The 27,759-nt window shown below is 53.8% G+C and overlaps 1 protein-coding gene and 1 non-coding gene across 4 annotated transcripts; one reads left to right on the top strand and one right to left on the bottom strand.

Annotated features, from left to right (window-relative positions):
• Nucleotides 1–27,728, top strand: SIGLEC1 (sialic acid binding Ig like lectin 1). Of its 3 annotated transcripts, XM_043602794.1 has the most exons (22): nucleotides 1–170; nucleotides 4,883–4,957; nucleotides 5,261–5,620; nucleotides 5,898–6,194; nucleotides 7,401–7,667; nucleotides 7,997–8,251; nucleotides 10,617–10,916; nucleotides 11,610–11,867; nucleotides 12,630–12,953; nucleotides 13,214–13,468; nucleotides 13,684–13,986; nucleotides 15,316–15,576; nucleotides 15,686–15,997; nucleotides 16,919–17,170; nucleotides 17,463–17,732; nucleotides 17,820–18,071; nucleotides 18,393–18,695; nucleotides 19,358–19,618; nucleotides 20,441–20,743; nucleotides 21,016–21,118; nucleotides 21,492–21,561; nucleotides 22,255–22,701. In XM_043602794.1, the coding sequence occupies exons 2-22, from the start codon at nucleotides 4,909–4,911 to the stop codon at nucleotides 22,360–22,362; spliced, it is 5,163 nt and encodes a 1,720-aa protein (XP_043458729.1). In that variant the 5' UTR covers nucleotides 1–170; nucleotides 4,883–4,908; the 3' UTR covers nucleotides 22,363–22,701. The 3 variants fall into 3 exon arrangements, with proteins under 3 accessions (XP_043458729.1, XP_043458730.1, XP_043458728.1); XM_043602793.1 differs by lacking the exon at nucleotides 1–170 and having other exon boundaries at nucleotides 4,653–4,957; XM_043602795.1 differs by lacking the exons at nucleotides 1–170; nucleotides 21,016–21,118; nucleotides 21,492–21,561; nucleotides 22,255–22,701 and adding exons at nucleotides 27,064–27,066; nucleotides 27,717–27,728 and having other exon boundaries at nucleotides 4,651–4,957; nucleotides 20,441–20,758.
• Nucleotides 8,806–8,996, bottom strand: LOC122467444. Its single transcript, XR_006292970.1, has one exon. It is a non-coding gene; the product is annotated as a U2 spliceosomal RNA (small nuclear RNA).
• Nucleotides 27,729–27,759: the final 31 nt, after the last annotated feature.

Raw genomic sequence — 27,759 nt, 5'->3', positions numbered from 1 at the left:
CAGTAGAGCTGAGGCTTTGGGAAAAGAGGAAGCAACCTCTGAGGCTGGATCTCCTCTCTTGGGGTGGCAGAGCCCTGGGAAGCCACCAGCACCACGAGCACCTGGCCTTCCTTCCTGTTCTCCTGTCCTGCCGCTCACCAGCCTTGCAGCCACTTCCCTCAGTGGAACAGGTATTCCCATCATTGGAATGCGGGAGGAGGTCTGGGAGAGGGGCGGGGCTGAGATTTGCTTGGGAGTCTTGGGGGTGGGTGCTGGACCGGAACCAACCCAAGCCCTAGATGCTAATCAAAGCTGCACTCATTACCCAAACCATTCCATGCCCCCAAATCTTCCCCAACCCCCATCCCAATCCCCATCCCAACCAACTTCCAGTCCTACCTCACCCCCAGTTCCACCCCAAACATTTCCTATGCATCATCTCCATCCAGCCTCAATCCTGACCTTCATCCTCCCCCAACCCATCACTCTCCTCCCCATGTCCACCCAATTCCATCCCACATGGCAGCCAAACTTCTCCTTCACCCTGGCCCAGCTGCCGCCCAACCCTCATCTTGCCCTCATGGGAGCCCAGGCCCACTCGCCTCCTTCATCACCACTTCTTCATCCAAGCAGGACTCCCAGCACTGTCTAGCACAGTTTCGGGAATGGGTGCTTGGGCTCTGAGCGTTTATAGCCAGATTGGCGAACGAGACGTGGGATTTCTACTGCCCATTTCAACCCAGTAGACCTCGTTTATGGATTATATGGCTTTCCAAGTGAAACCTTTGGCTTATATTTGGGGCTTTCCACTATTACGAAGATAACGTACTCTGGAATTGCCCGTCTGTACCCTGATTTCCTATCTGGGGGGCAGAACACTCCAGATGGCCGTGTCATCTCACTTCTCTCGTTCTCCAGCCTGATGGGGAAGTTAGGGAGGGGAGAGCCCTGGTGCTAGGAAACAGAAACTGAATCCTGCATAGCTGTCTGCAGTGAAATTACCTCTGCCCTTCTTTCTGGTGTCTGGGATCGGAGGTCAGGGACTCAGGGCCCCAGCCAGCCCTCCCCAGTTGTCCTAGGACACTGGGTCTCACATAGGCTTTGCCACTCACTTGCTCTCACACAGGCAGCAAACATGGGCACCCACCATGTGCCAGGCCACCTCAGCCCAACCATGATGCAACATATACCAATTTGGGGGGTGGGGATTTAAACCCTGTCTTCAGAGCACCCAAGACTTGGAGATACAAAGTGAACCTCAGGAACTTTCTGAGGTCTGGGGAACAATCCTCTCCCACGTGGTCACTGCTTAAATAAGGGGTTGTTTCAAGGCTGAGGGGCTCTGGTCCCCCAATACAGGACTCCCTTCCCCAGTACTGGCCACCACCCCCTTACCACCAGGGGGCGCAGGGTGCACACCAGGTGCCCAGCTCAATTCAAGCCCTAGGAGCACCTAACCTGCAGCAAGAGGTTTTCAAATAGAGACAAAGGTCTTCCTTTCTGGGGTCTGTCTTGCCCCTTCTTTTTCCAGGAAGGCTCTCTGGGATGAGGCTGGTCTTTGGGGTGGAAGAGGTTGAGCCAACGAGTTGCACTCTGATGGGTCTGATCTCTTGGGTATTGTAGCTGGGCCAAGTGCAGGTGACATCTCCATGCTGTGACTTGAGGTGGTTCTAGAAAGGGTCTTCTCACATGTTTCAAAAAGTCTCTTTTCCATTTACCGGTCAGTAGGTCTAAAATCCCACCATTCCTCCTGTTGGTTCGGCATTGTCCTTTCCATGACCCAACACCAAATGGGAACAGCAGGGGCACTGGAGCCAACATGCCACTATCTTACTGATTGAAGTCTCGGCTATAGTGGAGCTCACCCTCTTACCCAGTGTGGCTCTGGGCCCCAGACCCACACCTCCTCGCCACATGCCCAGTTCTGCCTTTCAGCCCAGCATCCAGGCCACAGCCACTGCCTGGGCCAGCATGAGCCTCTCCTGTGGCTAGGGACCAGGTATAGAGGGTGTGGGCACATCCTCCTGGGACAGGAGCAGGCCCAGGGCCACACAAAGAAAGAGGAGGAGACAGTCAGCCTCAGCAAATGATTAGACTTCTCTGCTGGAGCAGCCCAGCCAGGGGGCTGGGTCCCCTGAGAAACAATGCTCTTCCTGGCCTTCACATCTTTGCCTTTGCCACGCTCCCTGCCAGGATGTCCCTTGTCCCTTCACACTTGGCTAAGCACTGTCATTCTGACAGGCAATCCAGACCCCAATCTAGGCCCTGGGTGTCTGCTCAGCGCCTCCCCAGGTGTGCCCCCTGGTAGCCCCCAAAATCAGTTGGGCCCCACCCTGCGGCTGATGGGCTGGGGGCTGGGAGATGTCATGAGTTTCCTGTCCCCAGTCCCAGCCTCCCCCCCTCCCCCTGCCAAGTCAGCATTTAGGACCAGGGAGGATTGCAAAGTTTGCAACATGGGTTTTGGTGTGCATGTTGTAAAATGTACTTAATATAAAACTTAACTGTCTTAACCACTTTTAAGTGTACAAATCAGTGGCATTAGGTACATTCACAATATTGTGTAACCATCACCACTTTCCATTTCCAGAAATGTTTCATCATCCAAAAAAGAGACTCTGTGTTCATTAAACACTAACTCCCCACTCTCTCCTCCCCAGCCCCCCTCCTTGTAACCTCTATTCTGCTTTCTATCTCTTTGACTCTTCATACTCCAGGGGCCTCATATAGGTAGAATCGCATAATATTTGTCCTTTTGTATCTGGCTGGTTTCACTTAGGATAATTTTTTGAGGTTCGCCCATGTTGTGACCTATGTCAGACTTTCGTTCCTTTTTATGGTTGGATAATATTCTATCGTATGGATATACCACATCTCTTTTATCCATTCATCTGTTGATGGACACTTGGATTGTTTCTACCTTTTGGCTATTGTGAATAATGTGGCTGTGAACATGAGTGTACAAGTATCTGTTTGAGTCCCTGTCTTAAATTTTTTTGGGTAGATGCCTGGAAGTGGAATTTCTGGGCTTTTTGAGGAAACGCCAAACGATTTTCCACAGGGGCTGCTCCATTTTAGTTCCCACCAGCAGTGCACAGGGCTTCCAATTTCCCCACATCTTCATCTCCAGCAGCGTTTATTATTTTCTGGTTGTGTTTGCCTGTTAGTAGCCATTCTAACGGGTGTGAAGTGTAGCTGATTGTGGTTTTAATTTGCATTTTCCTATTGCCTGATGATGTTGAGCATCAGGCTTCTTGGCCACTTGGGTATCATCTTTGGAGAAGTGTGTATTCAAGTCCTCGGCCCAGTTTCTGAATTTGGATTGTTTGGGGGTTTTGTTGTTGCTATTTTGGTTGAGTTGTCAGAGTTCTTTATATATTCTAGATATCAATCCCCTATCAGATATATGATTTGCAAATATTTTCTCCCATCCTATGGCTGTCTTTTCACTCTCTTCATAGCGTCCTTTGATGTGCACACAAGTTTTCAAATTTGACCAAGTCCAATTTTTCTATTTTTTTCCTTCTGTTGCTTGTGTTTTGGTGTCATACTTGAGAAATCCTTGCCTGATCCTAGGTCATGGTGTTTTTCACCCATGTTTTCTTTTATCGTTTTACGGTTTTATAGTTTTGGTTATGAGTGTTTCTGGCCTTTCTCCCCACTCAGATTCGTATCTTTGGCACTCTGTTTTTTTAAATTTTTTAGTGCTTGTTCACTTTTTGAGAAAGAGACAGAGTGCGAGGAGGGGAGGGGCAGAGAGAGAGACACACGCAGAATCCGAGGCAGGCTCCAGGCCCTGAGCTGTCAGCACACAGCGCAACACCAGGCTTGAACCCATGGACCATGAGATCATGAGCTGAGCTGAAGTCAGACACTTAACCAACCGAGTTACCCAGGCGCCCCTTCGTTGGTGCTCTTTAGAGCCTCATTTCTAGCAGGGACTCTCGGTGGCAGAGAGCCCACCATCTTGTGCATGGTATACAGCAGACATTTAACTCATGTTTGCGGGATATGTGTTGTGCAGGGCTCTTGTGTCCTGTGCCCAGACTTGCCCAGCCGCCAACTCTAGGCCCCCAAGGACCACACCTCTCTCTTGCTCACCACTGCAAGGCCTAGGGGGCTCTGCACTGCTTCAGGGCACATGTCCTCAGCCCCAGCTCCTGAGAAGCGGGTGGTCACCAGCTTCCAAGGACGAGGCAAGCACAGAGGTAGCTGTGGGGCGGCCACAGGGACCCCAAAGGGCAAGTTTCAGCTAGAATCCACCTTCAAGCTGCACCCTGAAGACCTAATAAGGTTTCAACAGGCAAAGATCATTTGTGGTGGGGGCAGAGCTGGTCAGCTGGAGAGCCCGTGGGTAGATGGCAGGGTGCGTGTGTGGGGACCCGGGAATGGGAGCAGAATGGGGAGCAGGATGAGGACCTTTCGGGGATGTAAGTAAATCTTAAAGGCAGCACTTTGGAAAGTGTTCGGTCAAGCCCCACTACGGTTGGTAAGGCTGGTGGTAAGAAGACAAACTTCAAACCATCAATCTCACTGGGTTCCATCCTCTCTGGGCTCCAGTTCCTGTTGGGTTGGGTGGGGAAATGGGGGGGGGGAGGGAGAAACAGCTGTTCATCTGCTCTGGAGGAGTGTCCTCCAGGGGCTGGGAAAGCAGAACTTGGGGTGGGGCTGAGAGATGCACAGAGGGCTTTGTGGGGCATGTCACCAAGTGAAGGCATTCCCCGGGGCAGTCTGAGTCAGGAACGTGGGCTCCTGGCTCCCTGCCCTGCCCTCTCACTGGGTTGGTCAGCATAGCGTGTGGGGGGCACAAGGCTGGACTCTCAGCAGGCTCTGAGGCTGAGGTGCCCCGAGTTTCCCTAGAAGGCCCCCGTATGCCCCACCAGCACAGTGTGCATCACCCTCTTAGGCACCAGAACTAGTGTCACACCTGCCATGGACTACCTGATCCAGCTTCTCCAGTTGACCTCATCTATCTCAGCAGGTAAACTTTGCTGGCCTTCCCCATCTCACAGGGCCTGGCCTTGGTGAGTCGAGCCCTCCGTTGCCCGAGCAGACTGGACTGTGCCTGGTCACCGGTTTGTCTGCTGAGATTGAAGGAAGGCCCAGGGAGGCAGTGGCTGGCGGCGGGGGCGGTGGGGGGGGGGGGTGGCATCCAGAGGGGTTGCTCCAAGGGTGCTTTGCTGGGGGCAGGGCAGGTTATGGGGACTCGTCTGGGGCAGATCTGAGGGCCCTGTGGTGGTCCCCGGCCTTCATCACTCTCCTCTCTGTCCCACCTCACCCTCAGGCCTGGCCTCGTGGGGTGTCTCCAGTCCCCAGGATGTGAAGGGCGTGAAGGGGTCCTGCCTCGTCATCCCCTGTGTCTTCAGCTTCCCAGCTGATGTGGAAGTGCCCCATGGCATCACAGCCATCTGGTACTACGACTACTCGGGCAAGAGGCAGGTGGTGAGCCACTCGGAGAACCCCAAGCTGGTGGAGGCACACTTTCGTGGCCGCGCCCAGCTCTTGGGGCACACTGAGCACAGGATATGCAGCCTGTTGCTGAAGGACCTGCAGCCTGAGGATTCGGGCTCCTACAACTTCCGTTTTGAGATCAGTGATGGCAACCGCTGGTCAGATGTCAAAGGCACTGTGGTCACCGTGACAGGTGAGGGGCAGGGTGGCCTAGCTACTGCCCGGAAGCGTCTCCCAAGCTGCTCCTGGCCCCATTGGCTCACAGCCCCAATCCTGAGCCCACCAGCCCTGGCCTAAACCCAGCCCCACCTCTCCCTTGCATTCACCCTCAGTGGGGCTGGGGATAGAAAGCAGCCTCTCCTTCCTCTTAAAGGACCCTGCTCAGGTCTTGCCCCTCAGCTGGACTTTCTAGGGTGTTTGGCCTCATGTGTGGTGAAGAGGAGTCCTCAGCCTCTGGTCTTTGTCCTCAGAGAAGCCCGAGGAGCCCACGATCGCTTGGCCAGAGGAGCTTCGTGAAGGCATGGAGGCCAACTTCAACTGCTCCACTCCCTACGCGTGCCCGGAGGAGCAGATCAGCCTGCAGTGGCTAGGCCAGGACCCCGCGCGCTCCATCACTTCCAACCACCAGAAGCTCGAGCCCACAGGCATCAGCCACTTGGGGACCCTCCATATGCCCCTGTCCTGGCAGGACCATGGCCGGACCCTGCAATGCCAACTCTCGGTAGCCAAGCACAAGATTCAGGGCAAGATTCACCTCCAAGTGCAGTGTGAGTGTGCTGGGCGCCACTCCCTTGGTACTGAGGGCACATCTGTGGCTTCCCCAGTGGAAACCGTTCCCTCCTCCAGCCTGGGGAAACAGAGCCCTCACCCCCGAGGCAAAGCTAGACACGCTTGGACCTCCAGGGTCAGGCAGGGCAAGAGACACCGCTAAGCCCTTTTGAGTCACATTTAATGGCTTCCTTGTACCTTTTGTCCCTGAGGCGAGGTTGGGCAGAGAAGGGGAGACACAAAGAGCCAGAGAATTGGGGGTCAGGCAGCAAGGCCCCTGGGATTTATCCCAGCTCTGGAGGATGCGCTGTGTGTGTGTGTGTGTGTGTGTGTAGGAGGGTTCACCCCTCTCCTGCCTAAGACTATTCAGACTCACGGTGATCAGGGTATTGCCCAGACACCACAAAGAGGTGGTGGATGAAAGCCTGAGTTTCTACCTGATTCTGCATCTTCCCGTCTCGGTAAAACATGGCAGAGCCTGTTCTAGAACAACTGCTGTTCACAGGCACCAGGCTGCCTGGATCCATGAGGCACAGGAGCAAATGGGGCAAACTGGTCAAGTGACTTGCCCTGCGGAGCCTCCGTGTCCTCTGTTCGGGAGACTCACAGATCTCAAGGAACTGGTGTGGAAATTGCAGGAGTGCTTGGCACATACCGAGCACTCTAAAACATTAGCTGCTGTTATTTGCCTATTTACCTAGATTAAGCACTTGAACATATTAGCTTCTATTAGCATATTTACGTAGTGAGAGGCTTTGGAACAAGATTTATAGAAACACAATTGTTTTGTGTGGTTGGCACCTTCCTCACACATGGGCTAACTGTTCTCAGAGCTCGTTTGACTCTGCCTTTGGACCCCTCCATTCGGTGTCTGGTCCTGTGCAGGCCACCTAGGCAGGCGGTATGGTGCTCACGGTCCCCAAACAGAACAGAAGGCAATGGACGCTGTCACGAGGCAGAAAGCCGTGGAAGGCAGTGTAGGCTGGATGCTAGGCCAAGTGCTGAATTGTCAAGCCCTCAGTGCAAAAGGAAGGAATCAGGACCTCCTTGTGAGTTGGGGGGCAGAGCCGGCCCTGACAGGGGAAGGGATGGGCCTGACCATTATCAGGATGGGGTTCCTTAGGGTGGAGGGTTGAGAGAGGAGAGAAGGGCTGCCATTGCCCTCCATGGGTTCCTCGCCTGATGCCCCCCATCATGACTTGCAGATGCCCCCAAGGGTGTGGAGATCCTTCTTAGCCCCTCAGGGCGGAACATCCTTCCAGGTGATCTGGTCATACTCACCTGCAAGGTGAACAGCAGCTACCCCGAGGTCAGTTCCACGCAGTGGGCCAAGGATGGGACGCAGCTCAAAGTCCAGGGTCCTGTGCTGCAGTTGCCCCAGGTGGCCTGGGGTGATGCCGGTGTCTACACCTGCCAAGCTGGGAATGGCGTGGGCTCCACGATGTCGCCCCCCGTCAGCCTCCACGTCTTTAGTGAGTCCTGGGTGAACCTGGGTCTTGACCAGAGGGCGGGGGTGGGGATCCAGGCTACTGTTGCTGAAGGGAGCCAGGCCACGGTGCCTCCTGGAACGCAGGCATGGAGTCCTAGCCCTGTCTCAGATAGGTGACAAGCCTTCCTGGCAGGGTGGGATGTCACGAGAACCCTTGTAAACAGGACAAAGAGATGCAGTGCCCATCCAGAAGGCTCTGCTGCAGAAGGGGCGTGATGCAGAACATGCAGGGGTTTAGGCTGACTGGCTACAACCCCGGTGCCCTGGAAGTCAGCTGGGTATCCCCCCGCGTGCCCCATGCTGCCCCCACAGCGGCTGAGGTCCAGGTGAGCCCAGCAGGCCCCGTCCTAGAGAACCAGACGGTGACACTGACCTGCAACACGCCCAAAGAAGCACCCAGCAAGCTGCGCTACAGCTGGTACAGGAACCACGTCTTGCTGGAGGACGCCCACAGCCACACCCTGCAGCTGCACTCGACCACCAGGGCCGATACCGGCTTCTACTTCTGCGAGGTGCACAATTCCTACGGCAGCCAGCGCTCTGGCCCCATCAGCGTGGTGGTCAACCGTAAGTGGCAGGACAGGGGGGCACCGGATGCTGCCAGAGCCCGGTCAAAGGGCGGTCAAAGGGCGAGGGCCCCCACAGGAGGGTTAGGGTCCTGGGCCTGGTTGGCCTTGAGCTCATGTCCCAGCTCTGCATAACCGGGCACGCTTTGACCTCTCTGGGCCTCAATTTCCTCCTTTTTTAGAATGCTTTCATTTTGAAACAAGTTAAGCTTGCGAAAAGTTGCAAGGAGAACACAAGGAATGACCACCTGCCTTTACCTTAGTGTCCCCATTTGTTAACAGTTTGGTACGTTCGCTCTCTCTCTTTAAATATATGTGTGTATGTATATATATGTGCATACGCACAAGTATGCATATACGTGTGTATTACACATGTGTATATATACATATATATGCAAAAGTGTACACGCATTTTCTATGTAAACATATACATGGGCATCCCATATGTATATACGCTGTATGTATAGACATCTACCAGTTGGCTGTCACGTATCTGTTAGCCACGTGCTTACATTCTTCTTTTCAATTTATTTTTAACCGTTATTTATTTATTTTTGTGTGTGCACCGTTCCTGGAAGTGCTGCAATACCAGGTCGATGTGTGGAGTGGACGGAGCAAGCTCCTACTCCATCTCCCTGCTCCAAAAATCCAAGTAATATATTGTCCTCAGATAGAGGACGTATCAGATATTAAACTGACAAGAACAGAGACGACACCTGATCATAGCCAAAAGGCCGAGAATCGATATTTTAAAAATTTTTAAAAATTTACATCCAGGGGCTCCTGGGTGGCTCAGTCGGTTAAGCGTCCGACTTCGGCTCAGGTCATGATCTCGTGGTTTGTGAGTTCGAGCCCCACGTCGGGGTCTGTGCTGACAGCTCAGAGCCTGGAGCCTGCTTCAGATTCTGTGTCTCCTCCTCTTTCTGCCCCTCCCCTGCTCATGCTTTGTCTCTCTCTGTCTCTCAATAATGTATAAATGTTAAAAAGATGTTTTTTTTAAATTTACATCCAAGTTAGTTAACATAGAGTGTAATAACAACATATAGTGTAATAATAATTTTAGTGATTCATCACTCATCCAAACAAGCGTCCTCCTTAATGCCCCTTGCCCATTTAACCCATCCCCCCACCCCAAACCCTGCCAGCAACCCTCAGTTTGTTCTCTGTACTTCAGCTGTGTCTCTTATGGTTTGTCTCCCTCCCTGTTTTTTTATGTTATTTTTGCTTCCCCTCCTTTACGTTCATCTGTTTTGTATCTTAAATTCCACATATGAGTGAAAGCGTGATATTTGTCTGTCTCTGACTGACCTATTTCATTTAGCACAATACACTAATTCCATCCACGTTATTGTAAATGGCAAGATTTCATTCTTTTTATTGCTGTATTTGTTTATTGTATATACATATACCACATCTTTATCCATTTGTCAGTTGATGGACATTGGGCTCTTTCCATCTGTTGGCTATTGTTGATAGTGCTGCTATAAACATTGGGGTTCATGTCGCCCTTCAAGAGAGCACCCCTGTATCCTTTGGATAAATACCTAGTAGTGCAATTGCTGGGTCGTAGGGTAGTTCTGTTTTTAATTTTTTGAGGAACCTCCATACCGTTTTCCAGAGTGGCTGCACCAGTTCGCATATCTACATGTTTACATTCTCAAAATTGTAGATGATGTCCCTCTAGCCCTTAACTCCTCAGCGTGTATATCCAAAGGTCATTCTCATACATAACCACAGTACACTGATCACAGCCAAGCCATTTAATATTGATACAATTGATAATATTGATAGAGCAATATTTTTTAATCTACAGCCCATATTTGACCCCATCATGTCCTTTATGGCAATTTTTTTTTTCTGGTCCAAGATCTAAGCCAGGATCCTGAATTTCATTCAGTTGTTAAGTCTCTTTATTCTCCCCTTTTAAAAAAATCTTTATTTATTTTTGAGAGAGAGAGAGAGGCAGAGTGTGAGTGGGGGAGGATCACAGAGAGAGGGGGACACAGAATCCAAAGCAAGCTCCAGGCTCTGAGCTGTCAGCACAGAGCCCGACGCGGGGCTCGAACTCACAAACCGAGAGATCATGACCTGAGCTGTAGTTGGTTGCTTAACAAACCGAGCCACCCAGGCACCCCCAGTCTTCCCATCTTTAAAGTGGGGCCCCTGATCCACATTCACAGGGTTGCGACGCTTATTGGCCAAGAAGACAAAGTGATTTGCTCAGCCCAGGGACAAAAGTGTTCAACAGGCACTCAAGAGCTCGGGGGTTGCCCCTTCACAGGGCATTGTGGGACAAAGGAGGTGCAGGGTCAGTCCAGGGATTGTCCCTGTCTGAGGATGACCATCACCCATCTGTCTCCACACAGACCCGCCCCTTGTGCCGGACCTAACTGCCTTCTTGGAGACGCAGGAGGGGCTGGTGGGCCTCTTCCACTGCTCGGTGGTCAGCGAGCCCGTGGCCACCCTGGTGCTGTCACACAATGGCCTCATCCTGGCCTCCACCCCAGGGGAGGGGGACCACAGCTCGCGCTTCAGTGTCTTCTCCAACCCCAACTCCCTGAACCTGGAGATCCGAGACTTGCAGCCAGGCGACAGTGGGAAATACACGTGCTCAGCCACCAACTCCCTTGGGAATTCATCCTCCACCCTGGACTTCCAGGCCAAAGGTAAGACAGGCACAGGGAGGCTGGTGGAGGGAGCCTGAGGAGGTGGGCTGCTCTGATCTCTTCCTCCCAGGAGTCCAGAGCGCTCAGCTGAGGGGCTGACCAAGCTGTTTGGTAAAAAAAATAATAATAATAATTTTAAAAAATCACATCAAAGATCTGGACTATACCGTCATCCCAACCTGGGAGGTTCCTGAGGCCAAGGCAAAAGAGAAACATGGCAGGTGGCATTATTCCTTATGTACACATTTTGTCTCTGAACTTGAAGGGTCCTTCATATCCATCTGTTTTTTATGTATCAAATGTTTGGGGCAGGCTCTGTTAGGAGTCAGATGCAGGAGGGAAAATGGAAAAACAGGGGCTTCCACATCTTGAAGGATGTACTGCCATTCCCTCCTGCTGGGGCCATGACAGACCGGAGCTAATCGATCAAGCCAGGTTCGTGATGTAAGTCCGGGCTCTGGCTCCCAATCCTTCTCAACCATGCTGCAGCCAGCTACTACCCATAGATCAGAATCGGCATTCAAGGACAACCCCCCCCTGATACCAAGAGATTCACAGAGCTGATGCCGTGAAGCCCAGACCTGCCTGTAGTCATGTGGGGAGAGGTGAACCCTGGAGGCCTTCCTGCAGCAGGTGGCACGAAGCTGCCGGTGTGCGGGGGACCTGATCCTCCCTTACTCCCTCTTTTGCCAGTGGCCCACCTCCTCATCAGCCCCACAGCAGAAGTGGTAGAAGGGCAAGGAGTGACACTGAGCTGCAGGAGTGGTCTGAGCCCGACGCCTGACATCCGCTTCTCCTGGTACCGGAATGGAGCCCTGCTTTTCGAGGGGCCCAGCAGCAGCTTTCATCTCCCTGCGGCCTCCAGCACCGACACCGGCTCTTACTACTGTCAGGCCAAGGATGGCCACAGTGCCAGCGGCCCCTCTTCCTCCGCCATCCTCACTGTGCTCTGTGAGCGGTCTTCCCACCAGCCCCTGCCTGCCGTGGGGAGGGTCAGCCCGCCAGCCACCCCCCCCCCCCGCCCCCCGCCTCCCTCGGGCCCTCCTGCTGCTGCCTTGCTCCGGGGTCTAGATCAGGAAGGCAGCCGCAGGTCTGCGAACCATAGAGCTCTCCACCCAGGGCTGAAATGTGGAGAACAAAGCTGGGGCTTTCTCTACTTCCCTACGTCCCACCCCCCAACCCCAGCCCCTCCAGGGCCCTCTGCCTCTAGCCTCAAGTGCATCGTTGGGCAGCATGTCCGGGCTTTGTCCTCCTGGGCTGGGACCTTGGACACCATGCTTCCATATATGTGTACACACTCATAGGCTGTGCCCTCACAAGCTCCCACAGCCACGAAGGCAGAACTTCTCAGCATAGGGACTGTGTCCTGTTAAGAGTGGGTGCCCCATGTTAGCCTGAGGGGCCAACCTTCAGCGTGTCAGAAGCACATGACGTTATGCTAGCCCATATGACAGCCTTGTCCAAGCTAGAAAAATGGCATTCCTTCCTCTGGGAAGACTCAGTATAGCACTATGGCACAGCTTAGCATGAGGGGCATGGGCTGCCTTTCTCCTACCCCGGTTTGGTTGTCCTTGTGCAGTGCACAACCTACACAGCTGTTTATGGCAACTTTAAGCACATGCCTTTGTTTAGTGTGGCTAGCCAGCTTTGAGTGGACCTGTACGATCCTGGTGGAGGCCATGGGATGAATGCTTATGCTCTTCCTCCCTATAGATGCCCCACGCCAGCCCACACTCACTGCCCAGCTGGACCCTGACGCCACAGGGGTTGGGGCTACACGTCAAGGACTCCTCTTGTGCCGTGTGGACAGCAACCCCCCCGCCCAGCTTCGACTGCTCCACGGGGACCATGTTGTGGCCTCTTCTTCTCTGCCATTGGGCTGTGGGGGTTGTTCTCAACACCTAAAGGTCACCAGAGCCCCCAACCTGCTGCGTGTGGAGATTCGTGACCCAGTGTTGGAGGATGAGGGTGTGTACCTGTGTGAGGCCAGCAATGCACTGGGCAACACCTCTGCCTCTGCAACCTTTGATGCCCAAGGTGAGTCATGGCAGGGAATGGGTGGCTCAGGGTCAGGGGCTGGTACTCGGGACCCTGCCACCCCTGGCTCCCCAAGGAGGGTCTATTAGCTGAAACCACCTCCATTCAGCAGCGGGAGCTTGCTTTGCTCCCCTGCCCCATGGGAAGCCCAGGGGGTCTCATTCCTGCCTTCTCCAGGCTGGGAGGCTGGACTCCGACCCCACGGGGGAAGTGGTCAGGGTAAAGCCTGTCTCAGCTGGCCCGTGCTGCCTGCTCTCCAGCCACTATTCTGGTCATCACACCATCGCGCACGCTGCGAGAGGGCACCGCGGCCAACCTGACCTGCAGTGTGAACCGGGAGGCCAGCGGTCCTGCCAACTTCTCCTGGTTCCGGAATGGGGCGTTGTGGGCCCAAGGCCCCCTGGAGACCGTGACGCTGCTGCCTGTGGCCAGAACAGATGCTGCCCTCTATGCCTGCCGCATTCTCACCGAGGCTGGGGCCCAGCTCTCCACCCCAGTGGTCCTGAGTGTGCTCTGTGAGTGATGGGCAAGGGCAGAGTGGGTACTCAGGGGGTGAGGGAGTGGTCAGTGGGAGGGAACAGGGTAGGGTTGGGTTTGGGGGGTCAGAGCGTGGCTGGGGAGTGGACAAGGGCATGTCTGACCTGTGTGTGTGGAGGGGGAGGGGCACACAGGGGCAGCTGGACTGTGGTGAGTTGTACTGGGGGTGGCCTGACCTCCTTCCTGTCTGCAGATCCTCCAGAACCTCCAAAGTTGTCAGCCCTCCTGGATGTGGGCGAGGGCCATGTAGCTGTGTTCATTTGCACTGTGGACAGTCGCCCTGTGGCCCAGCTGGCCCTGTTCCATGGGGAGCGCCTCCTGGCCACCAGCCTGGGGCCCCTGCTCCCACACCATGGCCGCCTCCAGGTCAAAGCCACAGCCAACTCCCTGAAGCTAGAGGTCCGAGACTTGAACTTGGAGGACTCCGGAAGCTACCGATGTGAGGCCACAAATGCCCTTGGATCCACCAATAGCTCCCTCTTCTTTCAGGTCCAAGGTGAATGTCAGTTCTCTAAAGACGTGGTAGACCCCCTGAGGGCTGTTCTAGCCAGACTTTGGGCTGGGTCATGTGGATTTTGTGCAGAGATGTGAGTCTTTTCCAGGTTAAGGGAGTTTTTAGCTACCCAGCAGGCCTCCCTTTGTCTCCAGCCAGATATTTTCACTTGCAATAACTGTGCTAACCACTAGGGGGCAGTGGCAGTTGCATCAGGTGGCTTGCTTGTTTGGAGCGCTTCTGTCAGAAACTTCTTTTATAATATAATTTTGTTACATAAGAATTTTCATACAAAACCGAAGACACCTATACTATGCATACATGTGCGTAATGTATGTGTGTGAATATGAATATGCACATACATGTATACATAGAAATATATACACATATACATTGATATACATGTATTCTTCTGTAAAAATCCTCCCTAAGTGAATAAGCCAAGAAAGAGGAAAGTTAATACCCATAAGGCTGCAAAGGCCAATGAAAAAAACACCCTTTTTTTTCTCCCACGATGACAAACATCAATTTTCGAGCACTGTCCTTGGGCTTTGGTTCTATATGTCTTTTCTTATTTATCATACCCATTTCACTGGAAGAGACACTGAGGGTCAGAGTTTCAGGAGCTTGCTCATGGTCACATGACTAGCTAGCTCTGGATTGATTTGGTTCTGATTCCAGGCACAGCCTGTGCTCCCACCACTCCAGCTACCCCACCTCCTTGCTCCCCACCCCAGCCTCGTCCTGCCTGGGACCCAGGGGGCACCCGGACAGCCCTTTGCTTGGTCCTCCCAGTTCATGGGCTCTCATGACTTGGAGCCTGGGTGCAGAGCAGGCCTGGAGAGGACTCAAGACCACATAGTGGCTAACTTTCCCTCCAAGTCCTCGGCCACCCATGCTGGGTCCAGATCAGTATCAGGACCAGGCTCTTGGCGCGGCCTCAACCCCTCCCATTTCAGTGCTTCAGGGGGTCAAACCAGCATTTGCCAAGAGCTAACATGTGCAGGTGCTGTGCCTGGCACTGGGTTACAGGTCATATAGGCTGGGCCCGCACTAGGCTCACCTTCTGGTAGGTGAGATATGACTGACAGAACAAAACTGTGGCTCAAGGTGGTAGGTGGTAAAGGCCGGGATAGACCCAGTGCAAGCGAGTTGGCAACAGGACAGGAGGAGGCATGGAGCTGAACTGGGGCCCTTGGTGGTGGTGTGGTAGGTAAGCTATGGCTCCTGGACATAGGATTGAGGTCATGCAGTCCTGGTGTGCACATACATCCCTAGACTGTGGGAGGGTATGGTGGAGAGCCCTCACCTGCTCTTGGTTTCTCCCCACAGGAGCCTGGGTCCAGGTGTCACCATCGCCCGAGCTCCGGGAGGGCCAGGCTGTGGTCTTGAGATGCCAGGTGCCCACAGGGGTCCTGCAGGGGACCTCATACCTCTGGTATCGGGATGGCCAGCCCCTCCCGGAGTCGAACTCGGCCACGCTCCACTTTGCAGCCATTACTGTGAGTCAAGCTGGGGCGTACCATTGCCAAGCCCAGTCTTCAGGCTCAGCCACCACGAGCCAGGCCGCCCCTGTCATCCTCCACGTGTCCTGTAAGCTTTCATCCTGTCCATGTTTCTTCGGGGGTGAAGGAAACAAGGGCACAGCTGGGGGAGGGGTTGGGGGAGCCCAGGCGCCCTGACCACTCCCCACGTCCTGTAGATGCCCCTCGCCAGGCCACGCTCACCACCCTGATGGACACAGGCCCTGGGCGACTGGGCCTCTTCCTGTGCCGTGTGAACAGTGACCCTCCAGCCCAGCTGCGACTGCTCCACGGGGACCACCTCGTGGCCTCTACCCTACAAGGTGTGGGGGAACTTGCAAGCAGCTCTCCGCGGCTGCAGGTGGCTGTGGCCCCCAACACCCTACGCCTGGAGATCCACAATGCGGCACTGGAGGATGAGGGCATCTACACCTGCCAGGCCACCAACACCTTGGGCCAGACCTCAGCCTCTGCCAACTTCGATGCCCAGGGTCAGTGTGGGGATGTGAGTGTGTGCATGGATGGCTCCTTTAAGAGAGGAGAGGAGGCTGGAGAGGGTTCTGGAAGCCTGAGGCACAGCAGGTGGGCTGAACATAAGGACTGTCTCCATTCCCACCCCCCCTTTAAGGGCAGCAATTTCCAGACTTGGGTTTCATGGAATAACCTGTTTTATTTTTTCATTTTTTAAACATTTTAAATTTATTTTGAGAGAGAGAGAGAGAGAGAGAGAGAGAGAATCACAAGCAGGCTCCATGCTATCAGTGCAGAGCCCGACATGGGACTCAATCTCACAGACCGTGAGATCGTGACCTGAGCTGAAATCAAGAGTCAGATGCTTAACCGACTGAGCTGCCCAGGCACCTGGAAGAGTCTTTTTTAAAAACAGAAGTTTGCAGGGGTGCCTGGGTGGCTCAGTCAAGTGTTCGACTTCGGCTCGTGTTCTCACAGTTCGTGGGTTCGAGCCCCGCGTGGGGCTCTGTACTGACAACTCAGAGCCTGGAGCCTGCTTCGGATTCTGTGTCTCCCTCTCTCTCTGCCCCTCCCCCACTCGTGCTATGTGTGTGTCTCTCTCTCAAAGATAAATAAAACATTAAAAAAACAAACAGACAGAAGGTTGCCTGATGCCCAGAGGATAAAGCTAATCAAGAGAAAGGAGGAAACACCACGGGACAGGGGAGGCTTGTGTTCTCCCATGTGCCCCCCACCAGGATCAGGGAGGGCTCAGGGCACTCCAGGGCTCTACAGAACTCTGCCTGGGACCACGAGAGAGGGCGAGCTGTTTCCCAAGCTCGACCTTGAGGCTCGTTTACAGGCGGGCCATCTGTGCCTCTCAGAGGCTGACATGGAGACAGGTGGCTGGCTTACCCAGCTTCACAACTCTCCAGCGTCCCCCTGCCCTTCTCTCTCCCCAGCTGTGAGTGTGCAGGTGTGGCCCAAGGCCATCGTGCAGGAAGGGCAGCTGGTGAACCTGACCTGTCTTGTGTGGACCACCAACCAGACCCAGCTCACCTACATATGGTACCAGGACGGGCAGCAGCGCCCAGGGGCCCACTCCATCCTTCTGCCCAATGTCACAGTCACGGATGCTGCCTCCTACCGCTGTGGTGTGCTGACGCCTGGCCGGGCACCCCGCCTCTCCAGACCTGTCATTCTGGATGTCCTCTGTGAGTCTGGTTGGATGCAGGGTGGGGCAACAAGGGATCAGGGCATGGCCAGAGTCCCACAGATGTCCAACCCAGAAACAGTCCCCATCTGTCCGATGAAGCTCAGAACAAGGAACACCGAGTTGAGGGTGAGAAGAGATAGGTTCTCTCTCGGCACTGGAGCAGGGGCCATAGATTGGGTAATCGGGGGCCCTTGGGGTAGGGAGCCAGGGCCCTCCTGGTTTTGAATGCCACCCGCCAACTAGCCTCCCGGCTGCAGTCCTCTGAACTGTTTCCTTTGGTGTCCCTGTAGACGCACCCCGCAGCCTGCGCCTGACCTACCTTCTCGAGAGCCGTGGTGGACGGCTGGCCCTGGTACTGTGCACTGTGGACAGCCACCCAGCCGCCCAGCTGGCCCTCAGGCACGCTGGCCGCCTCCTGGCCTCCTCGACCACAGCCTCTGTCCCCAACACCCTGCGTCTGGAGCTGTGGGAGCCCCGGCCCAGCGATGAGGGTCTCTACAGTTGCTCTGCCCACAGTCCTCTGGGCCAGGCCAATGCATCCCTGGAACTGCGGCTAGAAGGTGAGGCAGGGCATGCCAAGCCCACCAGGGGAGGGACCAGCTGTGGGATCCGGCTGGGCCTAGCTAACCCCGCTCTCCTTGGTACAGGTGTGCGGGTGACCCTGTCTCCATCAGCTGCTGTGCCCGAGGGGGCCCCCGTCACGGTGACCTGTAAAGACCCTGCTGCCCACCCACCCACTCTCTATGCCTGGTACCACAACAGCCGTTGGCTGCAGGAGGGCCCAGCTGCCTCTCTCTCGATCCCAGCAGCTACACGGGCTCATGCGGGCGCCTACACCTGCCAGGTCCGGGATGCCCAGGGCACACGCAGCTCCCGGCCCACAGCCCTGCAAGTCCACTGTGAGCAGGGGTCCTTGGCTGGGGGTGCCGAGGATGAGGGCGGGTGGAGGGCACTTCTGGGCCTTCGTAGGGGTGGACACAGGACTGCAGTGGACCTTGGAATGGGCACTTGGGAAAAGAAGGACATAGGTGGTGAGAAAAGAGACCCTAGGGTCCTGTGAAGCCTGCCTGGAGGAGTCTGTCCACAAGACTCCTGAGAACTTGTCACTTCTAGGAAGTGACCATTTGTCCAGAGGCTTCAGCCTCACCAGTGCCAGGCAGGTAGGCCATGGTACAGGGTTTCTTAACAAGGCCTCCAACTATGTCTTATCCTGCCACCAGATGCCCCTCGGGATGTTGTCCTGTCGTCGTTTCGGGACTCGAGGGCGAGCCCCATGACCGTGGTACAGTGCACCGTGGACAGCGAGCCACCTGCTGAGCTGGCTCTGTTCCGTGATGGCAAAGTTCTGGCCACCAGCCATGGGGTTGACGGCTTGGCATCGGGGACAGGCCATATCCAGGTGGCCCGCAATGCCCTGCGGCTGCAGGTGCAAGAGGTACCCTCAGGTGACAAGGACACCTATGTGTGCACAGCCCACAACTTCCTGGGTTCAGTCAACACCACAGGGCAGCTGCAGGCAGAAGGTGAGTGGGAGAAGGGGGAGGGGAAGGGGCGCAGGCGCAGCGGGGCTATGTGTCTGTGAGGGCTGGAGCTCCTGCAAGAGGGGGCAGGCTGACCAGAATGGGTGGATCTAGCCGTGCCCCATCTGATGGAAGAGAAACAGCTCTCCTGGAGGCAGGTGCCCAGTCTGAAGGGGAGAGACAGCCTTGCCCTTGGAGAGCCCCCTACGAGGGTGGAGCTGTAGCTGTGCCAAGGGGACCTTGGATGCGGGCAAGGCATAACCCCACCGTCACAGAACCCAACTTGGGGTGGGGGCACAGGCCTGCCCTGGGGAAGCTGGGGTGGGAAGAGAGACACAAGCTCTACCTTCAGGGATGAGGTGGAGCCCTACCTTTGGGGAGTCCAATCTGAGAACAGAACACAACCTCATCCATCGGAAAGTCTGGTTTGTTAAGAGAGACACGCAGCCCTGTCCTGGAGGTCCCCAGTGCGAGGATAAGAGACAGCCTTGTTCTCAGAGATCTCAGTCTTATGGGAGAGACACGGTCTCACCTTTGAGAGCCCCATATCAGAACGGACCTTCCCGTAATGCACAGAAGGCTCTCAGATGCCAAGATCCTACCCAGAGGCTCCAGCTCCCACAGGCCTGCTGATCCCTGACGACCTCCTGGTCCTTGGCCCGCAGGTGCACGTGTGGTGGCCGAGCCAGGGCTGGACGTGCCTGAGGGTGCACCGCTGAACCTGAGCTGTCGCCTCCCTGGTGGTCCTGGGCCCATAGGCAACTCCACCTTCGCTTGGTTCTGGAATGGCCAGCGACTGCACGTGAAGCCTGGACCCACCCTTGCCTTCACCCACGTGGCCCGTGCCCAAGCTGGGGTGTACCACTGCCGGGCCCAACACCCCAGTGGGACCACAACCTCTGCTCCAGTCATGCTCCGGGTGCTATGTGAGTATGACCCCCTCCCCCACCTCGTCTGTCCACACCTCACATGCCCACCTCAGGTCTTCCTTCTCTTCTGTCTGCAAAGAGCAAAGACCTTGCAGGTATGGAGTCCCGGGTGGGAGGACTCCCGCTCACTGATTGTGTGATCTTGGGTACCCATGCCTTGGTTTCCTCATGCATGACGTATCAGTCCCCTCATCCCGCGAGGAGCATAGGAGATAATGGCATGCAGAGTGCCTGGCATACAATAGGCCCTCATCAGCCTTGGTCCCTTACTCCATTCCTCATGAAGGCGCCATGCTGTCAGTCCGATATGGCTGTACTAACAAGCCACTCCAAAACATAGAGCATAAAATGACAGCCATTTTATTTGCTCACAGTTCCGTGGGTCAGAAATGGGGGCCGGGCTGAGCTGGGCAGGTCTCCCGCTGGCCTCACCTCATGTGGCTGCAGTTGTCCAGTGGCTGAGCCGAAGCTAGACAGCCTAGGATGGCTTCATCCTCATGGCTGGCAGGGGCTTCATCCAGGGGCTGGCTGCTGGCCAGGCCGCCACACGTTGTCCAGCATGCTGGCCCGGGCTTCCCACGTGACTGTGTTCGCAGGAGGGCAGAAGCTGCGAGGCCCCTTGAGGTCTAGCCCTGAAGTCACATAAAGCCCCTTCTGCTTTCTAGTGGTCAAAGCAAGTCACAGATCAAGGAGTGGTGGTGGGCGGGGAGGGGGGGGGGTCGGCTCTACCTCTTAATGGGAAGAGCAGCAAAGTCATCTTGCCTGGGTACAGGGAGGGGAGGATTTGCAGCCATCATCACACTCCCTGTATTCCCATAGACCCTCCCACGATGCCCACTATGACGGTCTTTGTGGAGCCGGAGGGGGGCATCCAGGGCATCTTGGACTGCCGAGTGGACAGCGAGCCCCTAGCCAGCCTGAGCCTCCACCTCGGCAGTAGGCTGGTGGCCTCCAGCCAGGCCTGGGGTGCTCCTGCAGAGCCACACATCCGTGTCACGGCCACTGCCAATGTCTTGAGGGTGGACATGGAGGAGCTGAGGCCCAGCGACCAGGGGGAATACGTGTGCTCTGCCTCCAATGCCCTGGGCTCTGCATCTGCCTCCACCTACTTTGGAACCAGAGGTAGGTGGAGCGTCCGTCTCCCAGGCCCCTCTGCACAGAGGCCCAGCTCTCGGGTCCAAAGGCTTCCTTCTGAGGTCTTCCCTGAATCCCTTCTGCTGTAATCAGTTTGTGTGACTAGTCCAGACTGGTTGCCTGAAGCGCCTTTGCATGGAGGGGGCTTCTGAGATAAAGTGAAAGCTAGAGCAGTTTTCATCTTTGGGGAGTCACCTTGGGAGGGAGGATTGGAGGCCTGGAGTCATAGGTGCCACCTCAGCCTCACCCTTGTGTTCCAGCTCTGCACCGCCTGAGTCTGTTCCAGAAGCTACTCTGGGTCCTGGGGCTGCTGGTGGGCCTCCTCTTCCTGTTGTTGGGCCTGGGGGCCTTCTACGCCTGGAGGTGGGTTCAGAGCTGGGGGTGATGGGGTCACCTCGTCCTCCCCTTGCCCCCCAACATTCCCTTGTGTCATTCCTACCAAATTCACAGGCTCCATACTCTCTAGCCTGTCTCTCTTTCTCCCACTGCTCCAAATTTGGGAATCACTTCTAGAATCCTCTTTATATCCATCTTGCTATGGTTTTCTTCTTTCTTTATCTGGACCCTGTCTGTGTAAAGAAAGTGCTGGGAAGGAAGAAAGATAAGGCACCCCCCTTCCCCACAATGCTCCCACTGCTCTGTGCAGTGAGCAGTCTGGGGCTAAGCACTGGGGGTTGGGAGAGGAGGGGAGGCAGGGGGAGGGGAGAGACCCTCTGAGTCCACTCTTGCGTTGCAGGAGGCATTTTCGTAAGGCGAGCGTGGGTGAGAATTTGGTTGAGATGGATTCTCAGAAGGAGACGGCACAGGTATCCATTCACCATGTGGGCACAAGCAGACACAATGCCTAACTAACCCACAGCGCAAGGTTGGCACCTAGAGACCGTCATATACAGGATGGCCCCTGGGGCTAGGGAGAGAATATGGAGAACCCAGAGACCCCTGAGAAGATAGGGGAGCCACATTCTGACTGGGGCCCACAGCAGTCGCGGGTTTGCTCACTGGGCACTTCTTTGGGCATACCGTAGGCCAGCGTGACTGGTTCTCTATGGGACCTGCTGGCTGGGTGACTGGGGCAGACCTTCTGAACTTAGCAGCATCACCTCCACATCCAAGACACCTCTTGGAACACAGAACCCCACCTGTGTTTTGGGGTCTCTCTTTCCCACTCCTGAGTCTGCCGATCACCTGGGCAGGGGTGAAAGTCTGTTTTCCCTTCCCTGTGATGTATCCCCTCTCTAGATAATCCATTTGGTGGGCCAGGGCTCGTAGCCTCATGGCCAGCCAGGCACATGCTCACCAATCCCCTTGGGATCCCTACACATGGCTTGAGGTCTGGGGGACCGCCCACCAGAGTTAGAGGTCAGGTGATGACCGCTCCCAGAGTCCTCATGTGACCAGGGTTTTCTCTGAGGGAAGCTCAGTGGTCCTGATGCAGCCACATGTGGGACCTTGTCCTGTGCTCCACCCCTGAGCTGACCTGTAGCATTGCCTACCCTCAGGAGGAGGAGGTCACCAGAATCTGCAATGACGCAGGCTTCGTGAACAAGGTAGCACTGAGTCCTGCCTGCCTCTGTGAAAACAATTCTGCAACATCTGACTTTCTGTGACCTGGCTCCAAACCTCTTGCCAAGAAAAATGGGCAGTGATAGGTGAAGGGGCACCCTAATCTACCCAAGAGGGGCTGACCCCCGAGGACTCTGAGGAGAAACGGACTGGTCATGTTGTCAACTTCTCTGTTCCTTTTCCCTGGATCTCATCTTTCCTTTTCTCTTCCAATGGACTGCCCCTCACATATTTTCCCCCAAGCCCACTGTGGACTTTTTGGATGGATTAGAAAAGAAATGAATATTTCTACATCCTCACAGACTGGCTTAGGCACTCTGTATTGGCTAGAATAGAAGTTAGGCTGCTGTAATAAGAGACCAAATACAGTAACTTCAACATGAGGGAACTTTCTTTTTCTTTCCCATATGAGTCTGGGTATGCTATGGTAGTTTAAGGTGTTGGAACTCTGGATCCATCTATCTTATTTTTCTCCATCCCTAAAATGTTACCTTTGGTTGTGAGGTTCATGGTGGCCCCACTCTGTTCACACACAAGAAGGAGAAAAAGTGGACATTGCAGGCACATACCTTCCCATTGTGGACACAGCCCAGAAGTTGCTTGTCACTTCCACTCACTTCCCATCAGCTAGAGTTTAGTCACATGGCTGCCCCAAGCTGCAAAGGATTCTGGGAAATACCGTTTTTATTCTATTTCCAAAGGACTCCCAACCATGGACTCATCCCTGAGACTTCTAACATTGGTGACAATGCCTCCAGCAGGCCTCGTTTTTAGTGTCCTTCTGCCCAAGGCCAGGATGTGTCCCTGGTCATTCTGTCCATGGGCTTCCCAGAGGAGTTAGTCCCTCTCACATATCAAGACTGAGGAAATCAAGAGGGTTTGGTGATCCCTAGGGAGAGGGCATGCAGGCAATCCAGTTGCCTGAGCAGGCATTTCATCAGGCCCCTGGAAGAGATGCCCCCATTCGTACCTCCAGGGAGAGTGGAGAGCACTCTCGATTCTACTCTAGGTGCATTCCTCTCCATGATCACATGAGCTCACTCGCTCTTCTTGGAAGCTTGTGTGCCCAGGGCTTTCAGGTTGAATGAGGGTCACAAAGAAGGTATAAGTTGCTCCATGAAGTCAGTGCATGAGAGGAGCCAGTTCTTGGGTGGGCTATTGACTCCCCTCATAGCCCGGTGGCAGACGGTAAGGGGAGCAAAGACCTCCCCTGGAATTTGAGCTGAGAAACATGGAGAGTAGTGGGGAGTTGTCATTGGGCGCTAACAGGTTGGGGAAGAAACTGGAGGCCAGGTAAGCTCCATGTAGCCACAGCTGGAAGCTTCCTGGTCCCAGGTTCTAGTCCTTGTAATGCATGATTGCCAGACTCTTCCTGGGGGCCTGTCTGGCATGTCCTCCCAATAAACATCCATCCTGTGACATAACTGGAGTGAGTCTCTTTCTCGCAACCCAAACTGCTGCACTGGAACACAAGACCCAAATGTGAATCTCTTTCTGGGAGACTGTCTGACAGAGGGGGCCGGCAAGTGCAAATTACATGACATTTACCACAGGCTACCTTACCCTCAAGCGCTTTGCGCCCTCTCCTGCTCCTTGAGGCTCTGGGCGCTGCTCACGCATCCACGTGCGTCCAGATGCCCAGCACCTCACTTGGCATGCAGTAGGTGAACACTTAGTAAACACTGGTTTTTCTACACTGTTGTCAAGTGAGAGGGTGGAAAATGTGCACTAAATCCAGAGGTGGGACAGAGGGAGAGCAAGCCAAATGCAGCCGGATGTTTTTGGGCTGTCTGGGGAAGAGAGGGTAAGGGGAGGACTGCTTCTGTGCATCTCCAAGGGAACAGGTCCATCTGGGATTGGAAGGTCCTCAGAGGGGTTAGTTGTCCACCCCCAGAGGTCTGAGGCACCTCAAGACTTTAAAAATAAACTTCTAATTCAAGTGTGACCCACATACAGAAAACTGTAAACTTAATGACTTTCCCAAAAAGGTACACACACATGTAAACAGCACCCAGAGCAAGAAACAGACCATTGCCAGCTCCCCAGAGTCTCCCTTCAGCCCCCTCCCAGGGGCAACCAACCCTAAGGTAGCTACTGTCCTGATGTCTAACACCATAGATTTGATTGGCCTGTTTTCGAACTTTATATAAATGGAGTCCTATAGAATATATGATGACTTCAGAAAACTGTCTGACATTGTCTATGACAGCTAAAATACTCTTCCCTATGACCCTGAAATTCCATCCCTGGGCATTTATGCAAAAGGACTAAAGGTTTACATTCACTGTGAGACTTGTACGAGAATGTTTATGGTCACCCTGTTCTGGGTCACTCTTCAGAATGAGTCTTGTTTACAGATGGTGTGTGTCACCCATTACGTGAGCACTCACAAAGATTTAACTCTTACTGGTTCGCCTCCTTCCCAGGGTACTCCCCAGTGGCCCTGTGGAGAGTGACTCTGGCAAGTCCCTTGGGAAATCATCTTTCCCACAGTCGCACTTCTAGGATCCCTCTTCCTCCACTTTGGTTCAATGGTCCCACCCCCTCCTCTGCGACCTCAAATATAAATAGTGCTCTGAGATTTCAACAGAAAATTCCTCGGATATACTTGGACATAGCTCATCTGGGTTTGGGAGGCATCCACTTTGCAAGGATGACTCCAATCCCCACATGGCTCTTAGGCTACATGCCCACCTTGTTTTATTAGCACTGACTGTGTGCCTTGGCCTGTGCCAGGCACTAAATAAAGGCATGGTCCTATACCCCATGGAGCTCAGGGTCTGGGGGAGACAGACAAGGAAATGGACAACCACACTGCTGTGTGATATATGATGCAGGGAGAAGTATATGCAGGGGACAGCAACCCAGGCTTTGGGTCAGGAAGAACCCCTTGACAAGGAGGCACCAAAGCCTAGGTCTGTAGTGGGAATAGAAGCTCACCAGTTCACTGATTTCTTGCCAGAGAGGAGAGGATCTTGCCTTCTCTCCCTGATGTCCACATTGAAGTCTCCCCTCCGTGTTCAGAGTGTGGCTACTCTGGGAGTCTGCTCTGCAATCCTGGCCCCCAGCTCATTTAGGGCTCAAGCCGCCTCTAAGCCCTGCCAGGCCCTGCCAGGCTGCACACTTGGCGTTGTCCTGTCTCTGTGATCTCTGGGGCTTTCTTAGTTGCCTCTTTCTTCTTCCTCCTCAGGACCCCTTTACCAGGGTTAGGACTGTATCTCCACAATTTCCCCTTTCTCAGGATCTACATTTGTTTTGGAATCTCTAGGTGTGCTCCTGGTTCGAGATGGAAGCCTAGGTCCCTCTGTCCACCCCGATTCTTCCCCAAATCCTCCCTAAGAGAAGCGATAGCAAAAACGGACCCAGGGTATGACAGGATGCCTTGCTTTCTGCCCCCCTGGCTCATCTAACAGGAGGATCAGGGAGTTCTGTGCTGCAAGGGGGTGGGGTGCTCTGTCACTTTCAGCACCCGTGGTGACCCTATTTCATCACCCACAGAGGGAGGGCTTGATGCCTCTCCAGCCTCTCCACACTAGAGCTTCCAGCGTGACCAAAGCCATCTAAGTCTATATTAAGTCTTGTTCCCCAAAATGAGGTTTCAGAGGCAAGCGAAGTAAGGCTGTGCTCCGAGGGGAAACTAGTAAAGGGATGAAGGCAGGAAGCTAAAGATACATGCACATAAATGTCCACAGCAGCATTTTTGGTAACATCTCAAAACTAGGAACCACCCTAACTAATGTCCAGCAACAGTAGAATCAATGGGGAAAACAGATGTTACATTCACACAATTGGATGCTATTTATCAATGGAAATAGCTGAACTAAAGCCACACACGACAGGCTGAGTACATTTCACAAACTGAAAATTATTTGCAGGGCGCCTGGGTGGCGCAGTTGGTTAAGCGTCCGACTTCAGCCAGGTCACCATCTCGCGGTCCGTGAGTTCGAGCCCCGCGTCAGGCTCTGGGCTGATGGCTCAGAGCCTGGAGCCTGTTTCCGATTCTGTGTCTCCCTCTCTCTCTGCCCCTCCCCCGTTCATGCTCTGTCTCTCTCTGTCCCAAAAATAAATAAATGTTGAAAAAAAAATTTTTTTTAAAAAGAAAATTATTTGCGACTCATATTCCAGACAAAAGATTAATACCTCTTATATATAAAGAGTTCCTTCAAGTTGTTAAGAGAAAGACCAACAGCTCAATACAAACATGAGCCAAGGATGTGAACAGGCAATTCAGGGTATAGGAACTACAAATGATTCTTAAATGTTTGAACAATTATTTGAGGTCATTGCTAAGAGAAATGCAAATTAAGACTGCACTTTCGAGGCACCTGGGTGTCTCAGTTGGTTAGGCATCTGACTCTTGATTTCAGCTCAGGTCATGATCTCACAGTTCGTGAGTTCAAGCCCTGCATCAGCTCTGCACTGACAGTGTGGAGCCTGCTTGGGATTCTCCCTCTCTCCCTCTGCCACTCCCCTGCTTGTGCTCGCTCTCTCTCTCTCAAAAATAAATAAATAAATAAATAAATAAATAAATCATAAAAAAGATTCTCTCTTTCTAAAAAAAAATAAGAGAGAGAGAGAGAGAGAGAGAGAGAGACTGCACTTTCACCTTCATTCAGACAGGCAAATATCACAGTCTGAGAACTGTGTTGGTAAGGCTGTGGGCAAAAGAACACTCTAGATATTGCTGGTGCAACCGTAAAGTGGCCCAAGGAATCCCACTTGTAGGAAATCATCTCACAAATTAGTGTGTATATAAAATTATCCATCACAGCATGGTTCATAACAGCAGAAGGGCTGGAAACCCCTCAAGAGGGGACTATACAAGTAAGTGGTAACGTTCAACTACAAAATGAGGACTCCGCACAGCCACTGGAATAGCTAAAATTCAAAAGATTGACAACACTAAATGCTGGTGTGGCTGTAGGGGCACTGAAACTCTCATACACTGCTGGTGGGGATGCAAAATGGTACAGTCACTTTAGGAAATCGTTTTTGGGTTTTTTTTTTTAAACTTAAATATGCCCTTGCCATATGACCCTGCATTTCTACTTCTGGGTCATCACAGATGAGAAATGAGAAATGAAAACATATGTCCACACAAAGACTTCACAGCGATTTTGTAGCAGCTGTGTTTAGAAGAGTCTCGCACTGGAGCAGGAGAACCCACATGCCTAACTGGAGAACACGGAGCCACCGCGCTCCCCTCCACCGTGGAACACACTTGGCACCTACCAAAGAACAAATTACTGATCACGAAGCAATGTAAACGAATCTCAAAAACATAGAGGGAAGGAAGCCAGATACAGAAGAGCTTAGGATAACATTTATATGACGTTCTGGAAGAGGCGAAACTAATCTGTAGGCTCAAAGCCTATCCCTGGCTGCCTGGGGCTGGGAGAGGGAGAGAGTGACTGAGGAGAGGCACAGGGGAACTCTTGGGG

The sequence above is a fragment of the Prionailurus bengalensis genome, chromosome A3, assembly GCF_016509475.1.
Source record: "Prionailurus bengalensis isolate Pbe53 chromosome A3, Fcat_Pben_1.1_paternal_pri, whole genome shotgun sequence".
Lineage (NCBI taxonomy): Eukaryota > Metazoa > Chordata > Mammalia > Carnivora > Felidae > Prionailurus > Prionailurus bengalensis.
Note: the sequence above shows the minus strand (reverse complement) of the source record. Positions and strands in the feature narration are given on the sequence as shown.